Here is a 22,424-nt window from a genome sequence, read left to right on the forward strand (position 1 = left end):
GAACTAAAGTCAATGCTTTTCTTTAAAACAAACAGAGAAACCCATGGGTCATTTTCAGATCTGCATATCATCAGCCTTTCCTATATGATCATGAGCTTTCAGATTGTGCTATTTATCAGCTTTCCTTCACGTCTGTATTTGTATTCAGAGAAGTCTATATTTTTTAAACATAGAAAGTCACAGTGATACCAGTTTCAGTTGCATTCCCCCGTCAATCACAGTTCTGGTGTAGGCAACTATTGTACAGTGTGACATTCAGGAAAGCATTCCAGTAGGATCCCTGTGTAAAATATGGTGCCTGGCGTGACTTGACATAAACAAAAAGTTTAGAATAACTATTGGCAGCAGATTTATTATTATTAGAAATTGCTGTGGTACTGTTCTGTATTGTTTTCATGAGCATGGTTATTAGAATGCACCAATTTAAAACATTTCCACAAAGAGTTAATGTCATCTAGCAAATAATTTAATTACACGTAACTGAAGATTTTTCATACATCTGACACATGGGATAACATTGCCGAATAATGCTAGAAAAAAACAAATGGATCCAGAAATTCTGCAGATCTGGTTGTAATATAGTGTGAACATGCATCACCTGGATGTGAGTAAAACAAATACTTTCAGGGGATATTTTTGCAACTCTTGTAACGGCATTGCTTTTAAAGCTAGGATTTGGAGTGCTGCTTTGATGTCTGTTGGTTGTTTTTTTGTTTTTTTGGCATCCATTCTCAATGTTGGTATCTTTATTAATGACACCTTTAAAACATCATCATTTCAGGCAAGGTGAAAGCACAAATGAAATATGTTAGTCATGCAAAAAAACAGACATACAAACAAACACAAACCATACAAGAGTTAGAGAGGTTCTGTTTCTTCAAAAGATAAGGCACGGACAAAAATTTCTTAGGTAAAAGGCTGCATAAGAATTTCTTGCCATTTACAAATATGTTGTTGTCCATAAATGGTCCATTCCTAGGCTCAGTAAGGTAGACCCTGAAAAGTTAAGGACTGATCCCTCAAAGCTACATTGTTAACATAAACAAATATAACTCATTCTTTAGGCCATATGGCACATTAGGAGAAATGAAAAACAGTCTGAGCATAAAAAAGGCATAGGATGTTGCTTGCTCCAGCATCTATCAACAACAGAAAATTGGTTCATCTTGTATCTTTGAAGAGCTATGATGGTGACATTGACTCCCTATCATGGCGATTTCCATTGAACTCATGCACATGTAAAAGATGCTACTACCATCAGTCATGGATGGGAGGAAAAAGAAATTGTATGGCCAGTTTAAGCCAAGAACTTTTCCAAGGATTGGCATCCAAAGTCAGCACTACTTAAGGTTTTCAATCACAGCAATATCTTCTGCTGCACAGTGAGGTGTCAAACCATTCATATAAATGCTGTCTGTCTTTGTTAGAGCAGGCAAGATGTCTTTCTCGCTTGTGAGATGGTTGACTGACAGGGTCCTCTTGCAAGGGGTCAGATCTTGGCTGTGGTTGACAGCAAGTTCTGCAGAGAGCTTCCTTTTGATGGAGGTAGCTCGTTGAAACTTGTCATAAATCTCCACACTTAGACGCCTGCGGGTTTCTTTGAACTCTGCTGTGACATTAGCTGTCCATTCAGCTGCATGGGCTCTGAACTCTCCCACCTGCAGCACACACAATGAAAGAGAAGGGGGAGAGAAACACAAGGTGAGTAGGTACTTCAAGGATGTTCTATGTTCAGGACTCAAGAATGAACAGCACATAGCATGTCTATAGACAGACAAAAATTTTGCCCATTGCCACAGCTCTGTGTTGCTTCAGGTATACCTTTTAATAACAATTTTAAAAGTCTGGTTTTTTTCAGCCAAAAGGAAGAACTATTAATACAATGAGAGCTAAGAATGATGGTAAAAGCAACAACAAAAATCTATGCAGTTAAAAATTTAAACTCTGGTTTACAGGGAATCAATAAAGAAAAGTTTCTTTAAAATGAAATCCAGACAGCTGAGAAAAACCCAGCTGGCCAGGGGATGCTGAATTCCCAGAAATCCGGACTGTGTTATGTATTGTTACCAAGGGAGATGTACAGGGTTATTTATGGACCCACTTAATGCCCGTGTAAAGATCTCTGTGAAGCTTGACACAGGATTTTCTAAATATAGATGGAAAGAGCTTTTTAAAGAAAAATGTCAGCTGCTTGTGTTCTATTTTTAGTGCATGTTCAAAGCCAGGATTAATGCAAGTGACAGTTTTAGTCAAGTCAGCAATATGCTTTGCTTTTTCTTTCCATTTCAATTAGGTCTGTTCTATCAGCTAGAGAAAGGAGTTGGCTTCCAATGCGGGACTCGAGGTTGTCACTAATTACACTGAAATGAAACACGTCCGGTAGTCAGAGAGCAGAGATGTTGTGGAGTCTAACAGCTCTACGATTGCATTGCCATTATGAAGCTTCTTCCATTCTGATTGTCTATGACAGGTGTTCTGATTTGCATAATGACTGCTACTTTTCAGTTCGGAAATATGCAGATCCCTACACTGTGGCTGGTCACTGCTCTTAGCATTCCAAATGCATTTGCCAGGAATTAACTTGGGCCTGATCCTCTCTGAGTGAAGACAGTACTCTTTCAAGCATTTTTCTCCTCAACTTCATGCTGCACTTAGCTTCCTGTATCAGCAGATTTGAAGAGCATATGTACACACACATGCATATGAGCAGTGGGGCTGACAGCAACCATGGGCTTGGGGACAAAGTGTGTTGGGCGGGGATTCACTGCATCCTCAGAAGGTGTAAAGGGTGGAACCGAGGACAGTCAGTTCTTAACGCTTCCTAGAGCCTGGCTCCGGGCCTCCACCACCCAGCCCTCAGAGCTGCAGAAAGGTGCTTCTGGGGCATTTCAAAGAGACCCAGAGCTCCAGCCCCTTTGCAACTGCCTTAATTTTCCCCCTCCCCGTCGGTGGGGTTGCACAGGGAGTAGTCGGAGGGCAGGGGTAGGGATAGAGTCCACAATTACCCTCTACTTCCCAGCACCCAAAATGTTCAGCCTTTAGACCACTTTTAAATGGAAAAGACACTCCTTTTTAAAGAATTTATTAATTCTTAATTAATTAAGAATTCTTAATTAATTAATTCTTAATTAATTAATTAATTTTTAAGAAATTAAAAGGGAAGAAAATGGAAAGAAGTAAGGGAGGTAGGAAAGTGGGGATGGTGACAAAGCTTTTAAATATACTGTTACAAAGTTAATAGTGCAGAAGGGGTGGGACTAATCCTTTCTGAATAGCAACAGCTGAGAGGTGCTGAGGTGTGGGAATGGGAGGAAAGGGATAAAAGGAGAGAGAAAATGTTTTCATGTAATAAATGAGGAGGACTCCTCTAAAATTGGCAACAACCTTGTACTGCACTGATACGACCCTCAGCCTCTGACTTTATTTCACATTAATATATTGGCCTTTGACTGAATTTAGCCCACAATGGCTGTGTCTACACGTGCACGCTACTTCGAAATAGCGGCACTAACTTCGAAATAGCACCCGTCGCGGCTACACGCGTCGGGCGCTATTTCGAAGTTAACTTCGACGTTAGGCGGCGAGACGTCGAAGTCGCTAACCTCATGAGGGGATCGGAATAGCGCCCTACTTCGACGTTGAACGTCGAAGTAGGGACCGTGTAGACAATCCGCGTCCCACAACGTCGAAATTGTGGGGTCCTCCATGGCAGCCATCAGCTGGGGGGTTGAGAGATGCTGTCTCTCCAGCCCGTGCGGGGCTCTATGGTCACCGTGGGCAGCAGCCTTTAGCCCAGGGCTTCTGGCTGCTGCTGCTGCAGCGGGGGATTCATGCTGCATGCACAGGGTCTGCAACTCGTTGTCGGCTCTGTGTATCTTGTGCTGTTTAGTGCAAGTGTGTCTGGGAGAGGCCCTTTAAGGGAGTGGCTGGCTGTTGAGTCCGCCCTGTGACCCTGTCTGCAGCTGTGCCTGGCACCCTTATTTCAATGTGTGCTACTGTGGCGTGTAGACGTTCCCTCGCAGCGCCTATTTCGATGTGGTGCTGCGCAACGTCGATGTTGAACATCGACGTTGCCAGCCCTGGAGGACGTGTAGACGTTATTCATCGAAATAGCCTATTTCGATGTCGCCACATCGAAATAGGCTACTTCGATGTAGGCTTCAAGTGTAGACGTAGCCAATATGGTTATTACATCAAGCAGAGAAAATACTCCATTTATCACTAAAACAAATGGATTCCTTTAAATTGTTAAGTTGTTTTGTAGGGTTTTTTTGTTATTTATTTTTTCAATTCAACTCAGGAACAGATATTTTTGGAAGTTATTTTTTTCCTTAAATCTCCACATTTCAGAGTGTTTTAATGGATGGTTAGGTTCAGAATGGAGATGGTAAACTAATGTAATTCAAAGAGTAGCATATTAAAAGAATTAAACCACTTAAATAAATTACTCTAATTTGTAATGCAGAGTCCCAGAATTTCAATCATGGGCAAACAAGCAGTGATGAGGTGAGCACACATTTGTTCATGAAAATCAATGCAAATAAAGTCAGAGAAATAAGAGGGTTTGCCTATAAAATGTTTATGCACATGAGCTCTGGAAGGGGGTAAAAAGAACTATGTATATTTTACACTGCTGCTGGAAACAGAAACACAATGGTAAAAGTCATCAGCTCAATGGGGAAGGATGAGGGATGTTTGATCCAGCTTTTCTTATTTCACGAACAAAAAAGCCCCCCAGATCCAAAGGTCATGTTATTAAGTCTGTACATCATTCAGCTTCAATAGAATTCCACCAAAAATGAATGTGGCCTAATATGTATATTTTTAAAACAAGGATTCTTTTCAGTTCTGCATAGCATTTAGGATAGCTACATAATAAATCAGTATTCACACTGGGGTAGAAGGAACGCTGACGTATGTACTTTAGGTTTTAGAAAAAAATCAAGCCTCTGATACCTGCATATTTCAACTGGGCCAGTATTTTTCTTACTAGAAAACAAGCACTGGTTGCACCTCCCTGAACTGGCACCCATGGGATCCGAGTGAACATTGTTGGATTGGGGGAGGTGAATCTCCCCGCCTGGCTTCCTGCTCCTGGGCTCTCCTCCCAGTTGTGGGCCCACTCTCAGGCCCCAACCCTATCACTTTCTGGCTGCTGCAGGCCCACTAGCTTTCTGGTCTGGGATGCTGATTCCTGGCTGAAGCTACCACTGCTGGCCACATACCTCTGCTCCCTATCTGATGCTCCTTGGATGCTGGTTTCCTTGCTCCCCAGCTGTGGGCCACTGGCTCCCTGGCCCCCATCCCTGACTCCTGCCAGGCCATTGGTTCCTGAGCTAATGCTGAGCTCCCTGGCTCCCCAGCAGGGGCTCCTGGCTCCTGCCAGGCTGCAAGCTCCACATTTCCCCATCCTCAACTCCTGCCAGGCCACTGACTCACCAGTGAAGACATCCTGGCTCCCTGGCAGGAACTCCCCAGCCCCGGTGGATGCCCAGCTGCCAGCTTCCTAGCTGCTCAGCAGAGGCTCCTTGTCTCCCGCTGGGCTGCGGGCTTCCAAGGCCCGGCTCCCCAGATGCTGCCAGTCCCCCTGTCACTAGCCCACCTAACATACAGCTAGCCTCCAAGCTAGGCTGCTGGGGCTCTCTGATCCAGCAACATCCATGGTCCAGTTGCCAGTCCAGAGAGTACCTGATTTCAGAGGTGCAACCTTAATTTAAACAAAACAAAACAATGAGCTAGATCATCCCCTGCACTAGTGCAAAGTTATCCCAGGAACAGCCTTCACAATCACTAGGGGATACCCTGGGAAAGGAGAGTCCTCTGTTGGCAGAGAGACAGTGTATGGGTTGTGTTGTGATAATTGATTGTGCAAAGTTACCCTAAGGTCCAGTGTAAATGTTTGTGTAAGTTCACAAGATGTTACAATAATCACAAAAGCCAGTTTTATTTACAGTGATGAACGTGACAATAGAGCCAAGAAAACCAAACAGACAAACTATTAGTCCAATCAAAATGAGCTATTGGTATAAGTCACTAATAGTCATACTAACAACATCTTCATTAATAAATACATTGAAATGCAGAGCTTTACCGTTTAGGTGGTGGTTGGTAGCATTAGCTAGTCTTTTGTAAATCCACAGGCAGCATGGCTTTGAGGGGCAGGGTATGCCGGTGACAAAATCAGCTCACATGCCACACTTGGCACCTATGCTGGGGGTTGCTTTTGTATTATTTCCTACCCACTGTTTCTTTCCTCCTACCCTACCTCACTTATGTGGGTTTTCAGCAAATTCCAAAGTAAACTATTCTGCATTCACCTAAAGCTGCCTTGTCTAAGAAGAAAGACTCTAAAGGACAACACCCACTACATCATAACTGACTGGCAGTCTAAGCAATAGTTTGTGGTCTGTGTGCAAGCCAAAGCATCCGTTCATGACTGACCATAAGTTCAGTATTTCAACACCTTCCTGCAAGCTGTATTTCACCCATCCTTTCTATCCTGTCTCTCATCCACCTTCTGTCTGTCTGTTAAGAACAGGATAAGTGAATGCCCTGCACACAAGGACTGAGAGTAAAATTAACCTTTTTCTTTTCATTAAAAAGGTTGGTTTGAAAATAAGAGACTTTGATGCTTTAACTCCAGAAGGAGAAGGGAATTTGATAAGGTCTGAAGTTGGTGTTGTATAATCATGTAACCATAATTTCAATATAACTCATGTTTTACATTTTGTTCTCTCTTCTCTCTCTCTCTCTCTCTCTCTCTCTCTCTCACACACACACACACACACACAATCTCTCACAGGGAATGGGGGGAGTTTCATCCATATGTTTTCAATTTGAATGAATGCTTTTTGACATTTGCCAAGTAACCAGTAAAACCAAGGCCTCAGTTTAAAACTAACTCCATACCTATCTATCACCATTTCATGTTGATCCAGTGAACTCTTAAAACATTTGTGATCAATACCCATACACCAATTTCCATGCTCTCCCCACCTTTTCACCTTTTCCTCAACTGTGTGCGCGCTGAGAATCTAGCCCAGATATTTTACTCAGAGATGCATTGCTCACATTCATGTTTCCAGGGATAATGTCAAGATTGGTACATTTATATTTAGACCTACTTAACTAGCTTTGTTTGGTTACCATCCCTCTGCTCTGTCTTTTGCCTAGGCAGGCTACTGAAAGCCACAAGGATTCTGAACTGATCTACTCACCACCTTTTCAACCTCACTCTAATTTGTCTTCTATTGGCAGCTTCAGCTTTCTCCCCATTCCCTTCCTATTCTTTCCCTGCAAATAATCAGCTGCCTGTGCAGCTGACAAAACTAATTATTGGCAACCCCAATTTAGACATGCTTAATATTCATTGGTCATGTCCACTCAGCCACATGCAGAAGACCATGTTATCTTCATAATTCTGGGCCACTTGCTGCATTTTAACTGATAGGCACATTAATTATTTACTGAGATTTTATAAGTGTAGTTATTAGGTTACTGAATATTTAATTTCTAATCAAATTTTCGTATGGGGGCTAGGTGAGGGTCCCCAGTAAATACCCTTTTTCGAAACTTGGATTCAACTCCTGATTTACATCATAATATGAATGTGGTGGACATATGAACTGTCCCTGTTTCAAAACTGTCACACAGTTTGGCATAATTTAGTGTGATCTGAAATTTATTTATAAAATAAGAGAAAGAAGAATTGAATATGTAACTGTGTTACACAGGGAAACTGAAATAAGTGCTGTGTCCTATGCCTGGCCCAAATTGCTGCTTTCAGCCCCTAATTTTTGTGGGTCCTGAAATGCACTTAAAGAAATATTTTACCATTTCAGACTACAACTTATTTTATCATGTAACATTTCTGGACTTGGGTTCAAAAGGTTACTGAATGAAGAATGTGCAATTTCTAAAACTGCCAGAGCACATAAGCAACCTGTTCTTGTAATTTAATTCCTCCTCTGTTCATAATGACATTTCAGTGAATGTTCAGGTTCTCTCTGTCCCCAAGGTATGACATTTCCTCATATTGCATTCAATTGTAGCTTAATCTGGGGTCTGGTAGCCACTTCATATCTGATGCTAAGTGATTGAAATGCCAGTTGTCTCTACAGTTCAAAACCTAAAATATCTACACACAGATATTTAGAACAAGAACTCTTTGCTTTTTCTTTAAGTTCTCTGCCTCACAAAAATAAATTACACTGCAGACTTCATAGGAGACACATCTGCCTTTTTAATCAAATAGTTCTGAACTATATGATGAAGACTCCTAGTCACACAAATGCCCAACTGCTAGTCAGTAATATGGAGTACCAGGATTGGAATATGAACAATATTTCTTAAGTGCTGGTGAAAGGTATCAGAATGACAGCCCAAAACTCATCCACATAACAGAGAGTACAAGTACAAGTACAAACAGCCCAATATCTTCTTGTCAATAGAAACCTCATCATTAAATTTGAGCAGTTCCCAGTTCAAACCCAAGTATTGTCTTTGTCTAGAGATTCAATCTTTTAGTGTGACACAGCTACAATGATATGTAAACCTCCCCGTTCAGTAACAAAACAGACCTTTGCAGAGACCTTTTGCTGATGCTATTAATAGACAGATATGCATAACAAAGAAAAGCCCCCAACAGCATTATAGTAGTACTGTGGTTGAGTAAGGAAGTCATATCCCATTACCAAGAAGCCATGCAGATATATGGAAATGACCAGAAATGGCTTGTGTAAGCAGCTAAACCTCCCAGCTCTTGAGTCTTTCATTTGGAGTGCAACCAAGCTTAGTTATCAATGCCATCCTAATCAATTTCTATACAAAACTATTGGAGAAGATGGTGAGAGAGCATGGGCTGCAACCCTTTGATTAAATGCGAGCAGCACCCTCTTCTAGCTTTCTCAAAGTTTATCTGAGATCAGTGCTTCAATGAAGATATACAGTCTTCTAGTCTAAGGTCAGAAAAGAGCATGTGGCTACAACAGAACACAGGCTAGCCTGAGATGATGGTACTGGAAGGGAAAACAGTTTAAAGGCCCTTTTTCTTTATAAATGCCTTCCCCTCACACCCTCATTATGTAGGACTTTTACCCTCAGATTCTCAGTCTTGGGATTCTTTCGCTCAAATACCCATAGCAACAAAAATTCTCCATCCAGCAACAATGAACTCCTCTTTAGTAGATAGGGATCTGGCCACAGCATGGCATGGGTGATTCCAGCCTTGATTCATTCATACTAGGAATGAACCCACCAGCAATTAGAAAGCTCTAGTTGGCACAAAACACAATAACCTATCTTCTTAGTGACACATATTACTGTAAGCAAATTACACGGGTATGTTGCTCTCTCCTTTGGCTCTCCATGGCACAGCGTCAAATTCACAACATCTCTCCTGATATTTATAACCCTCTTTGAAACTGATCCTAAGCTCCTGAAAGGTTGCCGCTGTTCTTCAACCAATGTTCCACTGGAACTATGAAATGGTTAAAAAAGGGTTTTGGAACTCCCTGCTGGAAGAGGCAAGAATGACCATTGACATTTCCACTTTCAGAACTAAACACAAAACTCAACTCTTAGACTTAGCTTTCCTGCCACAAGATTTCCCTCTCTCACTATCATCTCTTTCCCTTCCCCACCTTAAAAACATCTTTGTAATTTTCTCAAGCTATATCCTATTAACAGGGAAGGAAGGGAGATATCACTATTTCTAATTAAATATTTGAGATGCACTCAGCTACTGTGGTAATGGATGCTGTATAAGGAGATAGATAACACTTGTGTATCACAGTAGCAGAAAAAGAAAAATTTATAGGAAGTATTTCTAATTACTCTGTGGGTTTTTTTACACTATTTCCTTTGGCATATGCATTTTAATCATTTTCTTAAAGATACTTTAAGCAAAAAATAGGAATTAAATAACAAGTTGGTTGGCTGGAGCTGAAGATACACTCCTATTAGTTCTGTGGAGAACAAAATGGAAACTAACTCACTAGGACAGTAATCTGAGTACAATTTAGAGAGAGAATGAAAGTGTCATATTGTCCATGCCAAAGGGAGTACTTAACATTTTGCCTTCAAGAACCTTATGAAATATTCTCAGGAACTATGCAGTTCAGCTCTTTTTTTAAAGTTAAATCATATAAATAGGCCACAAGGCAACAGGGCAACTACTGAGTAGGCTGATACACAGCATGGGCAGCAGTGCAGGTCTATTTCTTCCTCTAGTGCCCTGCAAGCGCAGGCTACAGTTTTCCCAACCTGTGGGCATTACTGCACTTGAGCTAACTTGTGCAGCAGCAACCCTAGCCACGTACAGAAGCCGGAACTGCCCTTCTGCTACAAAGAGGCGAAGATTCTAGTCAAGGTTCACACTGCTGAAAGGTGCTTTGGACTTCCCTCCTCTCTCTTCCATATCTCTCACCATCTCTCCTTTCACTTCTCCTCAATACCACTGCCCTGCCAAAATGGCTTCTTCCACATGTCTGTCACTCCCCACAATCATGCAGGAATAAATGTTATTTATTATTTGTATTATGATAGTGCCCTGCAATCCCAGCCAAAGATCGGAGCACTGCTGTGCTAGATGGTGTACAGAGATGTAAGAGAGGACAATTCCTGCCCCAGTAACTTTATAATCTGTTGTTCAGATAATATGCAATAGGACACTGAAGCAAAAAGATGATATAAGGCTAACTGAATAAAATTAAGGAGAAAGGAGTCACCAGCTAGGTCAGTCCCAGCTGGCAGTGATTTGCATGCGTTATGGCAGAGGAATGTATTAAGGAGAGATTTGGAAGTGGAGTGGCTCAAAGGGCCTTTGAATCTTTTCTAGCCAGATAACCACACTCACCCACTCTTTCTCACACACTGCATATTTGCCACTGATTTATATAAAGTGCCTCATGTAAAAGAAGTCTTTTGTATCCATTTATTCATGCTTCAATGGGCTTACAGATTTGTGACAATCCATTGTAAAATGTCAGAATGTCACTTTGTAATATTCAAGATTAACAAACAGAAGATTGGTTTGTGAGGGCAGAATAAATCAGACCACAGAAAGCCCACATGCACCAGCTGACAATGGCTCAGTATCGATAGTCATTGAATGTCTGGATATGCAGATTCTGGAACAGTGGTAGTTAATAGGTAGACTGTGGGCCAAGTCTAGACCATCAGGGTGCTTTAAATGGACACTGCAATTTTTTTATTTACTTATCATTATTGTTACCATAATATGAAAAATGTTTCTCTGGACCTTGCTGCAATGGTGCAGGAAGACTTTGGAATGAGGGTACTGAGCTGCACCCTCCTTACCACTCACTGACCCGTAGAGCTGAATCTGGCAGCCAGGACCACAAGCCCAGCAGCAGAGCCTCAAGGCTTGGGGCTGATGACGAGGCAGGATCCTGTAGCCAGAAACAGAGCCCCTGGGGCTGTACACAGAGCCCCCTGGCAGCAGCAGGGCAGCAGTTAGAACCCTAGGTGGCAAGAGAATTGGGGCTGGTGGCCAGGATCCTGGGCAGCAGGACCATGGAGTCAGCAGCCATGACCTTGGCTGCTAAATTTGGGGGTGCTGCAGCACCCCATACCCCTACTTCTTGCACCTATGCTTGACTGTACCTTGACAAAGAAATTTGGACCTTAACAAAAATAATTTACCATGCCTGATATAGAACCCAATTTTCAAGAAAACTAGGATGGCACCAGACAGTGAGAAATGGGAAATACCCCAGAACAGTAGTTCCCAATCTGGGGTCCATGGACCCCTAGAGGTCCACAAGAGTATTCCAAGAGGTCCATGAAAAAAATGAAAGATAAATAAAAATGACCATAGAAAATAAGTTTTAAATAAATTGCAAAGTTAAAATCAATTATTATTTTAAATTAAATATCTTCCAATAATGATATTATCTGTTGTCCAAAAATCTATGTTGTGGTTTCCTTTTTCATTTAATGAAGTGTACATAGTGGCTGGAGCTGGCTTTGGGATGGGGATCCATAAATGGTTTGGGGGCGTGTATGGGCAGCTCATGAACCATTTGGGGGCTTACTGGGGGTCCACACTAGTGAAAAGTTTGGGAACCACTTTTCCAGAGAGATTTATTTTGGATGAACTGGGCTTCTGTTTAGCCATTCAATAATGTATTTGTTCCCAATAGTAGTTAACAATCACGCAGCACTTGACATTTTCATAGCGCCATACAAGCTTTCATTGATGTTCAAGTGCTACTTGTTGAAAATTTTAGTGTATGCCCAAGTAACAGTCTTAAAGCTGTATCTCACTGTCTTCTTTTTAAAGGGAGGAAATTCCTTCTCATGCAGACAACACACAACCACAGTGACAATAAGATCTATTAATAGTTATAAAAATTAAGCCGGCTTCCATTACTGACAACATTATGACAGGCAAAAGATTGATCAAAAGTGAGCTGATGTATTCAGGTGACACCAGGATCATGCACGTGACTAGTGATTAACATAGCATTCAGTTTATGGTATTAAAATCTCATAGAAGATTCCCAATATTACACTCTCAGTGACTATATTTTAACTTTTAACGTTAAGATTAACTTGGTCCTTTGACAAGTTCACTGCCCACTGACAGAGTGAAATTATTTGGAACTGATTTGGCCCATGATTTTGAGATTTAAAATACTAAAAATTGGAAAGGGCTTTATTTTTGAAAAAGCGGAGTATAGATACTGTTGGGGAAAGATAGCAAAGCAGATATAAAAGACACATACCTTTTACTGGGTCATGAAGAAATTATATTTGCAACATGTTTCATTTGGAAGTATCCCCAGGCACTTTATTAACTATGTCCAGGTCACGTATGGCAGACAGATGGACACCAAGTTGCCCAACAATAGCAGGAAGGGATTTGGGAAGTGAAAGATCCCTTTTCTTATTAAAAAATGTTACAGGATCTTCAGGATCCACATAGAATATTAAAAAGAGAAACAAAGTTCCACTCAGAAAGCATTGGACTCCATTTATTGACACTGGAAGCGTTTGACCACATGGTTACAGAAGCTATTCTCAACCTTATCACAAAACCATGCCTACCTTCAGGGTCTATATTTTCTTATATGCACTTTAGCATGGCTTTGCAACTTAGAAAGCCCACTTAGCATATGAGTCAATTACTGTCTCTTGCCTATGAGATTTAAGTTAACATACTTGCTCAGTATCTGGCAACCTGTGACTCATTGGCTGCATGCTGTCCATCAGGGTTCCCGAGAGACATTTTCTTCGCCATTATCCTCACACGAGGTTGCCAGATTCCACTGTTTTCTGTCCATGCAGCTTTTTTCCTACTAAAGTGACCTGCATGTAAAGCAAGGGCATGTGAAGTGCAAGCTATTTGCACAGGGAGAACCGTGAATTCCCTCTGCATCCAACCAAAGCACTGCTATGGTCAGTCAGCACATCCCACAAATTCTAGGTGGGCAAGTGCAGTTAGCAAAAGTATGATATCACAGGAGACCAGCTTAGTTATAATAATCTTGTGGTCCACTGAAATGAAGGAAGGCCATACATGCATCCCACTTGCTTGCCTAGTTTGCCTATTGCTGAACTAGTGTTTCACTTCTGAAGACCAGAGTTTCATTATGCTCCTAGCCACATTTTTAAAAAGTTTGGTGTTTGAGGCCGCAACAGGGTGACAATTTTCACAGACTTGCTAAAGAACACAGATTCCTCTGAAGACTGACCTTAAGTTCAGGATCTAGAGCCTAGAATACAAAGTTATTTCTGCTGACGAATGCTGTAGGGTAGATATTGTTGTCTCCAAGAAGAATAATAAAAAAGATTTGAATTTCTCTCTGAGGCAGAAGGAACACAGAGAAAACCCTAAAAACAGCCTGCTTTGGTAAGAAAGCTTTGGCTTTTTCACTTAAGTTATTAATAAATTCAACAAACCCCAAGCAAGCAGTAAGCCTAGGACTATGTCAGCTGTGTGCATACTCTCTTCAAAACAGGGAGGGAACAATAACTGATTAAAAATACCTGTGTGCTGAGAAGCTGGAAAGAATAATTTCCAGGAACAAGTCAGCAATAAAATAGTCCAGTGTCTAAAAATAATCCTTCTGTGTTTACTCATATTTAGCTTTCAGAAAAAAAAACTTATGGGATAAAAGAATAGAGCAACTGGGAATGGCTGTGTGTTTGGACCAGAGTCAGGCATGTTATATGTAAAATAACATTCCAGAAGAAGGCAGCTGTTGGTTGAACAGACCTGCATTTCCACAATATTCATCTTCATTTATGATAAGGGAAACATCAGCTAATAAGGGGAACATGCACAAAGGACAACTATTAAATGATTAAAATAATTGATTAATTTTTATTTTAAAAAAAATCAAAAGGGTAATCATGGAGAGATCTCATGGGTAAGAGGTCTGTTCTGCGATGATGCGGGTCAGAAGTAGAACTGGCTGCAATCTTTCAACTCTTTTGTATGCAATTAGAGGGGAAAAAAAGGCTGCTTGACAACACTGAACACTTCACAAAATCAGACTGATTTCACCAATTTGTTTTGGTTGAAAACAACCTAACAATTAATTTGACTCAAACCAAATCTTTGTTGGCCTTTTTATTTGCCAAAATGTAGGACTATTTTTTCAAATTGACAGCAAACTGAAATATTCATTATTTGTACAGGTTCAAATGCTGACCCCATGCAGGTAATAGGAACCGTGGCTGCCACTTACTATGCTAATCATAACTGCCTTGTTGTTACCTTGTGGTCTCCCCTTCTGTTTTCTGTATAAATCAGCAGTTTTGTTTTAGATTTTGAAAAATAAGTAGAGGAGGGACTGTCTTTTCGTTATACACATATATAATGCTTAGCACAATGGGATCCTCATCGTTGATCGGGGCCTCCAGGCACTACCACAGCCACAAATATTAAACAACAATATCATCACCACCACCACAACAAAAATTCTTTGGGCCCTATTCTGGTTTGTGGCTGTGTCTCTTTTGTCTCCAGCATTTCTAAAGGAATGGAGAGAGCTGCTCCATACCACCCGCACCCAAATAGTGGGGGAGCCCTTCCAGAACAGGCCAAGAGCATCCAATGGCCAGAGACAGAACGCACTATGCTCTCTAACCATCATGGATGTCTAGGGCACTGCTCTAGTAAGCGTAAGTTAGAGTAGCCTTTAGGCTGCTCTAAGATATGCTGGGTCTTCGTTTGGTCTCTGGTTAGGATGAGGATGAAGACAGTAGAGAAAGAGCTTAGAGTCCTCTTGCCCTCTATTCCAATTCATGCACCACAGGCACAACTTAGCTATACTTGGGGATTTTTCCCTTAGACTACAATAATAATACTTTGCCTGTAAAGTATTTTGAAATTATATAAACTCTCAGCAATCATTGGACAGAGACATTTTCTTCATTTTGGGGACAACTTAAGTACACAGAAATTAAGTGTGGATAATGAGTGCAAAGTATCTGTAATTATGAGGTAGAACTTCTCAAAAAGGAAAGCGACAGACAAATCAGTAGAGTTTGAGCCCTACAAGTGTCTCTGAACTAGAACAGACTGTTTCATCTTCTTGTTATATCTACTTAATTGCATTTAGTACCTATGTTCTCTTTGTGAAGGTTGCTCAGAATGGCAGCAATGCACCGGGCACTACATTAAGCTTTTCATCACTAAAAGCAGAATCTGTAGCACTACTACCCAGAATCAGTAAATGTTGTTCTGAGAAGTTGGGGGGAGTGGAAGGCCAAATTCCACTCAGAATCAATTCAGCCAGATCAGCACTAATGGTTAATGATATAAAAACTCCCACTCACATCGCTGATTGACCCTCTTTTTGAATCTCTCATTAAAAAACTCTCTTTCCTACTGATCCTCTTGTTATTGCCCAACCTATTTGGGATCTGGAGATAGCCACTATTATCCAGAATGAAAATTACTACTTCTGAGACATATGAAAAAGAGACAAAACATCCACTTTAATCTTTAAAAAAGTTCCCCTGCAATTTTTTTCCAGGATATGAAATTTAACAGCCAAGTGGAGTAGATTTAGAAAGCTTTCAAAGTATATGGCACCAGAGTGCAATAGCCATCCAGTTAATACTTTTAATTCATAATGGTCCACAAAATGTATGAGACAGGAACTATATCTCAAATAGACATTTTTTATATGCAGTTGTTGGATTAGTACATCTCAGCAAAGTACATCTGGATGTGTTTTCTGCCAGAACCATTTATAAGTTTAACATTGCTTTGGGCCTCCCTAACATCTGATTCAGATATAAACTCCTAGAAACTATTGCCTTGCTGAATGCTGGCCTTCTCTGTAAAACACACCTCACCCAATATCCTGGATTGACTGGATAGACCTCTTGGATGTGCAAGCAACAGTGAAGCACATTCCTACTCAAGATGCAAAAGCATGCAACAAAGACACTCATTCTTTCACAGAATAATACCTATAATTAATGACTATAAATAGATAAGGGATGTATTAAAACCTGACCCATTTTCCTATTTTTCTCTCATAAGGATCTATTTCTCATTCTAAAAGTGCATGTTATCAAACGCTGTGCCCTTTCCAATTGTTACTTACATGTTGAGAATGACAGTCAAGCTGGGCTAAGGTCATCACTGGTGTAACTGCATTTACAGTAAGAATGAATTTGGCCTATTCTGCGGAACTGTGGAACTGGAAAATGTTTAGGATTGACTTAGTAAAGAATGACTCTGTATCGCCTTTCCGTTCTTTCATGGGTTTCCTATCATTTAAATATTTGACAGCTGTGCCATAATATCACCTTCCATTTGTAGTCCAGTGGTGTCCAAAGGCCCCAGCTGAGATTAGGGCCCAGAGTGCTAGATGCTTTACATACATATAGTAATAAAAATGACAGTGTAAATGCACAAAAGGTAGAATTTCCTAAGTTTTGATGCTGGACTTTGCAAACTTTTCATATACTTATTTTTTCTTATATCTCTTCACACACCAAAGTTAATGGAAGATTTCTTGCTGTGGAGCATTTTCCACTCATACCTAGTCCTATTATACAATTACCAAAGTACTGGGGCTCTCACCACTCCCTCTTTGAGAAGTTTACCTCTCAGACTAATTGTCTTTGTAATTAGGAAATGGTCTCTGACATTCAGCTTTTGAATTTACCTTTTTTTCAACTTTAATTCCAGCTTTTTTTTCCAGAGCTGTCAGTTGCCTTTGTGAAACTTTATGCAAATTAGTTGCATGGATACAATTTAGCCCACTGCATAATTTACATATTTGCAAGTAGTCTGCATAGGAGCATAACCTTCAATTTACAGACAACGCACTCCTTCCCCACACACAGCAGCAGGGGTAGGACATAAAGTTGCCCAAAACTTGTTTCTGGCATTAGACACTGAAGAAAGTCTTGGGAAGAGGTGGGAGCAGAGGAAGCCAAGGCAAGTGGGTTTCTTTGAGACTATTGGGTGAAAGATGTGGGTGAATGGGGGCTGCCAAAGCAGCTGGTGAGGTGGAAGAGCCTAGAGAAAATTGGGAAATAGCTAAGGGAAGATATATTTCTGGAGGTTTCTGAGCAGAAAATTGGATAAGGGTGTTGAGTGATACTGGGCATAAATAAGGGAAGGTGGATTTGCAGGTGTGCCTGATGAAGGCGGGGAGTACATGGAGGTGAAATTAATTTAAGGTGTTGTCCTATGAGATATCTAGATGACTAGCATTTGGCTGAGTGGTAGCGAGGTAACCAAGGATGTAGCTGAGTAGTCTGGACATAAACGGGACTAACATGGTGCTCAAAGGGAAGATGGGGCAGTGGGGGGGGGGTGCTGAGGGCTGCGCAGATAGGAGAATCTGGGAAGGGAACTTAGGCTGATTAGTCTGTGGATAGTGCCGCTTCCCCCTCAGACCCTCATCCCTTCCACTGTTGCCTCCATGACCTCCTGTAGGCCTATATGTTGGGGTAGGCGGTTCGAAGGCACCACACCTTTTCCAGTTTCTCTCCCTTCCTCCCTACTGCACTGTGCAGGGGGAGCCTGTAGGACATGATGGAGGAACCCAAGGCACCCTGGAATCTGTAAGTCCTTGGCCAACTCCCTACCTGAAGTGCTGGCCCTGGAGCAGGGAAGGGACTACCTTTCCCATCATGCCCTTGGCTGTTAGCCACAGGAAAGGGAGGGGAAGAAAGGGGAAGTTGTAAGATCCCTGAAAAGTATTGGATGTGCATGGAGAGGGTTGCTGCACAGGGCTAGTGCTCTGAGGGGAAAACATGGGTGCACCAGGAGTAAGGCGGCTTCGGCCCAGATCTCACCCTCAAATAACTGCAATAGTTTTGAATGTTGTTTTTCACTTGCAGTATTAAAGTAAGATCCCAGAAGGTAATCTCTGTAAAACCTTTATTACTGTGTAAAATTTTAGGCAGGTTATAACAAAATTGTCTTACCAGTCATTGTTTGCACTCAAATTTTTCATTAACCTCTCTTACACACACTCGTTGCATGACTATTTTGAACTCCTTTATATTTAAAAAAAGTTGTTGTCTGCGTCTACACAAAAGTACACCCTCCCTCCCAGAAACTATTGCATATGGCCCAGTCCTGCTATCACTACTGTCACTAGCCTGCTCCTGACAGCCTCTCAGATCCAGCAGGGGAAGCAACAAGATAGAAGGTGCTTAGGCCACTCTTGCCTTCTCAGCTGGCATCTCTGGTGGTGGTAGGGGGAGAGCCCACAATAACAACCCATCACAGTACTCTTTCTGGAGGTGTCTAAGCCAAAAATTGGATAAGGGCGTTGAGTCACTCTGGGCAAAATTGCCGAAATTTTATGACATGCTAATAAGACTGGTGTTTTCCTGAAAATTACCAGCCTTGGTTTTTTTTGTCCACCAACACTGCTTGTAACAAAGTGCACCTTACCCACTCTCTGTTATACCAGCAGATCCTGCAGGACCCTAGTCCCACTGCCAGGCCTTAACTATAAGTTTAATAATTTCCCCTCCTCAAAACTTTAAAGTAAAGTGAAGTCATTATTTTTTATTATTTCAATTCTAGATCCATTCTTTAAAGTCTTTATCCAACTCCATTCATACCAATAGCAATTATCTCAACTTCAACTAAAGGTACAAGAGGCTGCAATTTTCAAAGGAGCCTAAGGGAGCTAAGCACTAACCTGCCGCTGAATTTCAATGGGATTTGAGTGTCTAATTCCCTTTGGCTCCCGAGCAAACCCCAGTGTAAATTATTAAGATGCTTAACTTGGATATGTATTCTCAGAGGAAACACAGCAATTAAGAGCAGCAGCACTCAAAAGTGAAGAGAAATCCTACATTCAGAATTCCTGCTGAAATCCTGCCTTTCAAAGGAACTTCTAGTCAAAAGACCAAATCAGAGTTCAGAGTAATCAAATTCTAGGGAATAACGAAGAGGAGGAAGTCTGAGAAAAACTAGTACGGTCAAAGCTGAACTTCAGAGAGGCAGATCGCCTACTTAAGATTAGTGTGCACAGCATGTTCCCCTGCCTTTCTGACTCCTAGTCTGTCTCGCTGTATGAATTGATTCTAGCAACAGATCTATCCTCCACGAACTCCCACCTCTGTCTCTGCTTGTCTTTCACTTTCCACTCCATTTCAAACTCTCGAGTATTCTGCAGGAGCCTAAATGAAGGCCATCTGAACTGCTGCCAGGCCTGTTGGTTACCATGCTTTCAACATTATAAATATTGAGTTATTATTGAGTTCCCATAATTAAAAATCTTCAGCAATGCAATATTTCATTAAAATAATTCTATTGAAAAACATAAACAATTCATCTAATAAGTAAATAAGTAAATAAAAGTGTAACATCAAGGGGGCTGCATAGCTTGTAGCTTTCCATCTCAACATGTCTTATTCCTGAGAAACTTACCTATGGGATCTCAAAAATTTATACTTTGAATGTCATTTTGTTGGAATAATAAAGTGTATTATTCCCTACATACTTCCTTTAAATTCCTTTTGAAGCAAAATGTAGCTACATTAACAACTGAAGAAAAGGGTTCACAGGACTGTAGAACTTAAAAAAGATTATCATTAAGACCATCTCCTAAATCCCAATCATGGCTTGATATACTACTCTTGACTTTAAGAAAAACAGAAACAGAGTTATGTGGATTATTATAGCAACATATGAAAGCAGATATGAAAGACATACACTAAATGTGGTTGATTTGCATAGGGGCTGGGAAGAGACAGGACAAAACTCATATATACACACCAATCCAGGAGCTGGACTGGTCCATGGAGCAATTTAGAACCTCCTGAGGGTTGATCTCAGTTGCCTGGGCTGGAACTGGTTCTCAGAAGACTATTCTCCCAGCTGGTGATAACCACAATGTAACAGTATTGCATCCATGCCTCCTTCCTCTACACCTAAAGCCAGCCATGGGAGAAAAAGCAATTTCTCTGTGCTGGGTAAATCCTTAAATGCCTGGTTAAAGTTGGCTTTCTAACTTCTCTGTGCTGCCCTAGCAGGTTGCACAGGGATCCAGGCCGTATTGCACAAGTAGTTTCAAAGAAACATATTCTTATTTTAAAAGCAAACTTGATTAATAATGGGGGTGATCAGCTCATGATCACCACTAAAATGTCAGGAATTTTGCTTTTGATCAGTGGGCAAAGCTACTGGAATCATCTACTTTACAAAGGCAAGCCAATAGTCCCTGAGTTAGGAGAAAAGAAAAAAACAAAACAAAACAAAACAAAAAACATGGTTAGTTGTTAGTACTATGAAGACCTATAATCACATAGTACCAGGCTTTGCTTTGGCTAGCTAAAACTCCCTACCAAAGTTTACAGAACTGCATTAATAAGGAAATGCTATGTCTGCCAATTGAACTAATTTAAAATCAATTCCACTTTTCTTAGTAAAGGATCATGACAAGTCTACCATAAAACCTAAGTAATTTGCAGGCCTTATTGCTGTATTTGTAATATTTTTATAGCTGTGTAATTCTACCACATCTGTTGACATAAACAACCCAAGATTGTCATTAGCTATTGCAGCTGGGTTGAATAAAACATATGCTACAGCAGCAAAATTTCCTTTAAACAATATTTATCACACCATTTGATTGGACAAAAGTTTTCAGTTGTTTTCAAATGTTCTCTCAGACACTGTGGGAAATTAGTATATTCATACTGTAGTTTTGTTGAATGATACAGCCAACATTAATGCCTCTCAGCAAATACTGAAGCTGCTGTTTCACTACTAATAGAATATCATTAATCTATATTTAGCTTCCAAGGGGCACATCTTTATTATTGCATGGATGAGCTGCTTGCTACATTATATTTTCAAAAGATTTTCCTAAACCTCTGGTTCTGTGTACATATCCAGAGACAGTCCAAGTTACTGCACATTTGAATATATTTTAAAATATATTCTTAATGTTATCTAGCATAAATTGTTAAAATAACAAAGGAGAAGAAACAGAAGATACACACAGAATTCTTTAATATATATATATATATATATATATATATATATATATATATATATATGTATAAAATCAGGCTCTTGGCAACCCCACTCCCTAGAGAAACAGAACTGCATTTAAACAGGCAGCAGATTCTCAAGAAATAATGTATGGACTGCAGAATAATTCTGACCTCTTTATAGCTATCTATATCTATAGATATAGGTATAGATATATATATAGATATCTATATATCAAATGTGATAATTCATGCAGGCAATGCTATTATTCCTTTTCCAGAGGGTCCATAAAGTTTCTTTATGGACATTTAAAAGAGGCCAGAATTATTCTGCAATCCATACATTATTTCTTGAGAATCTGCAGCCTGTTTAAATGCAGTTCTGTTTCTCTAGTGAGCGGGGTTGCCAAGAGCTTGATTTGCAGCCAGAATGCCTGGCTGAATAGAGACCTTGCTGACCAGACCATTAAAAGACCAGTTGGTTCCAGGCTGGTCAGGGTGTAGGGAGGATCTGGGGTGTGGGCTCTGGGCAGTGCTCACCTGAAGAGCTGCCTCCATCCCTCTGGCTTCTGGATGCAGAGGTCCAGAGGAAAGTTCCACACACTGCCCCCAAGCACCAGATCTATCTATCTCCCACCCGACGGCTCCCAGTGGCTATGCTTCTGAGACAAGGGGAGTTGCAGAGCTGGTGACTGGGGCTCTGCACCCTCCCACTGGCTCCCTCTCTTCAAATGAGTAAGTTTCCAAGCCAATGGGAGCAATGGCTCTCAGAACTCTGTGCCCACCCCACCTCCACAGCTCCACCCCCACAGCTGCCATTGGCTGTAGTTCCCTTGAAATAAGTAAAGATAGTGAGGATTAATGTTGTTCACAATACCGCATAGAAGGCTGAGGTAGCCTATTGAGACTGGCCCATATCCTGCAGTCCTTTCTGACTCAAATCCTCCTTGATTTCAGTGGGATCT

General features: G+C 40.9%; 1 protein-coding gene across 1 annotated transcript in view; it reads right to left on the reverse strand.

Moving 5' to 3' along the window:
• Nucleotides 1-1,340: 1,340 nt before the first annotated feature.
• KCNK2 (potassium two pore domain channel subfamily K member 2) overlaps nucleotides 1,341-22,424 on the reverse strand; it is a 135,669-nt gene continuing 114,585 nt past the window's right edge. The window contains exon 7 of the mRNA XM_074988411.1: nucleotides 1,341-1,658. Coding sequence (XP_074844512.1) covers nucleotides 1,341-1,658 — 318 coding nt within the window. The remainder of the gene's footprint in view (nucleotides 1,659-22,424) is intronic.

The sequence above is a fragment of the Carettochelys insculpta genome, chromosome 3, assembly GCF_033958435.1.
Source record: "Carettochelys insculpta isolate YL-2023 chromosome 3, ASM3395843v1, whole genome shotgun sequence".
Lineage (NCBI taxonomy): Eukaryota > Metazoa > Chordata > Testudines > Carettochelyidae > Carettochelys > Carettochelys insculpta.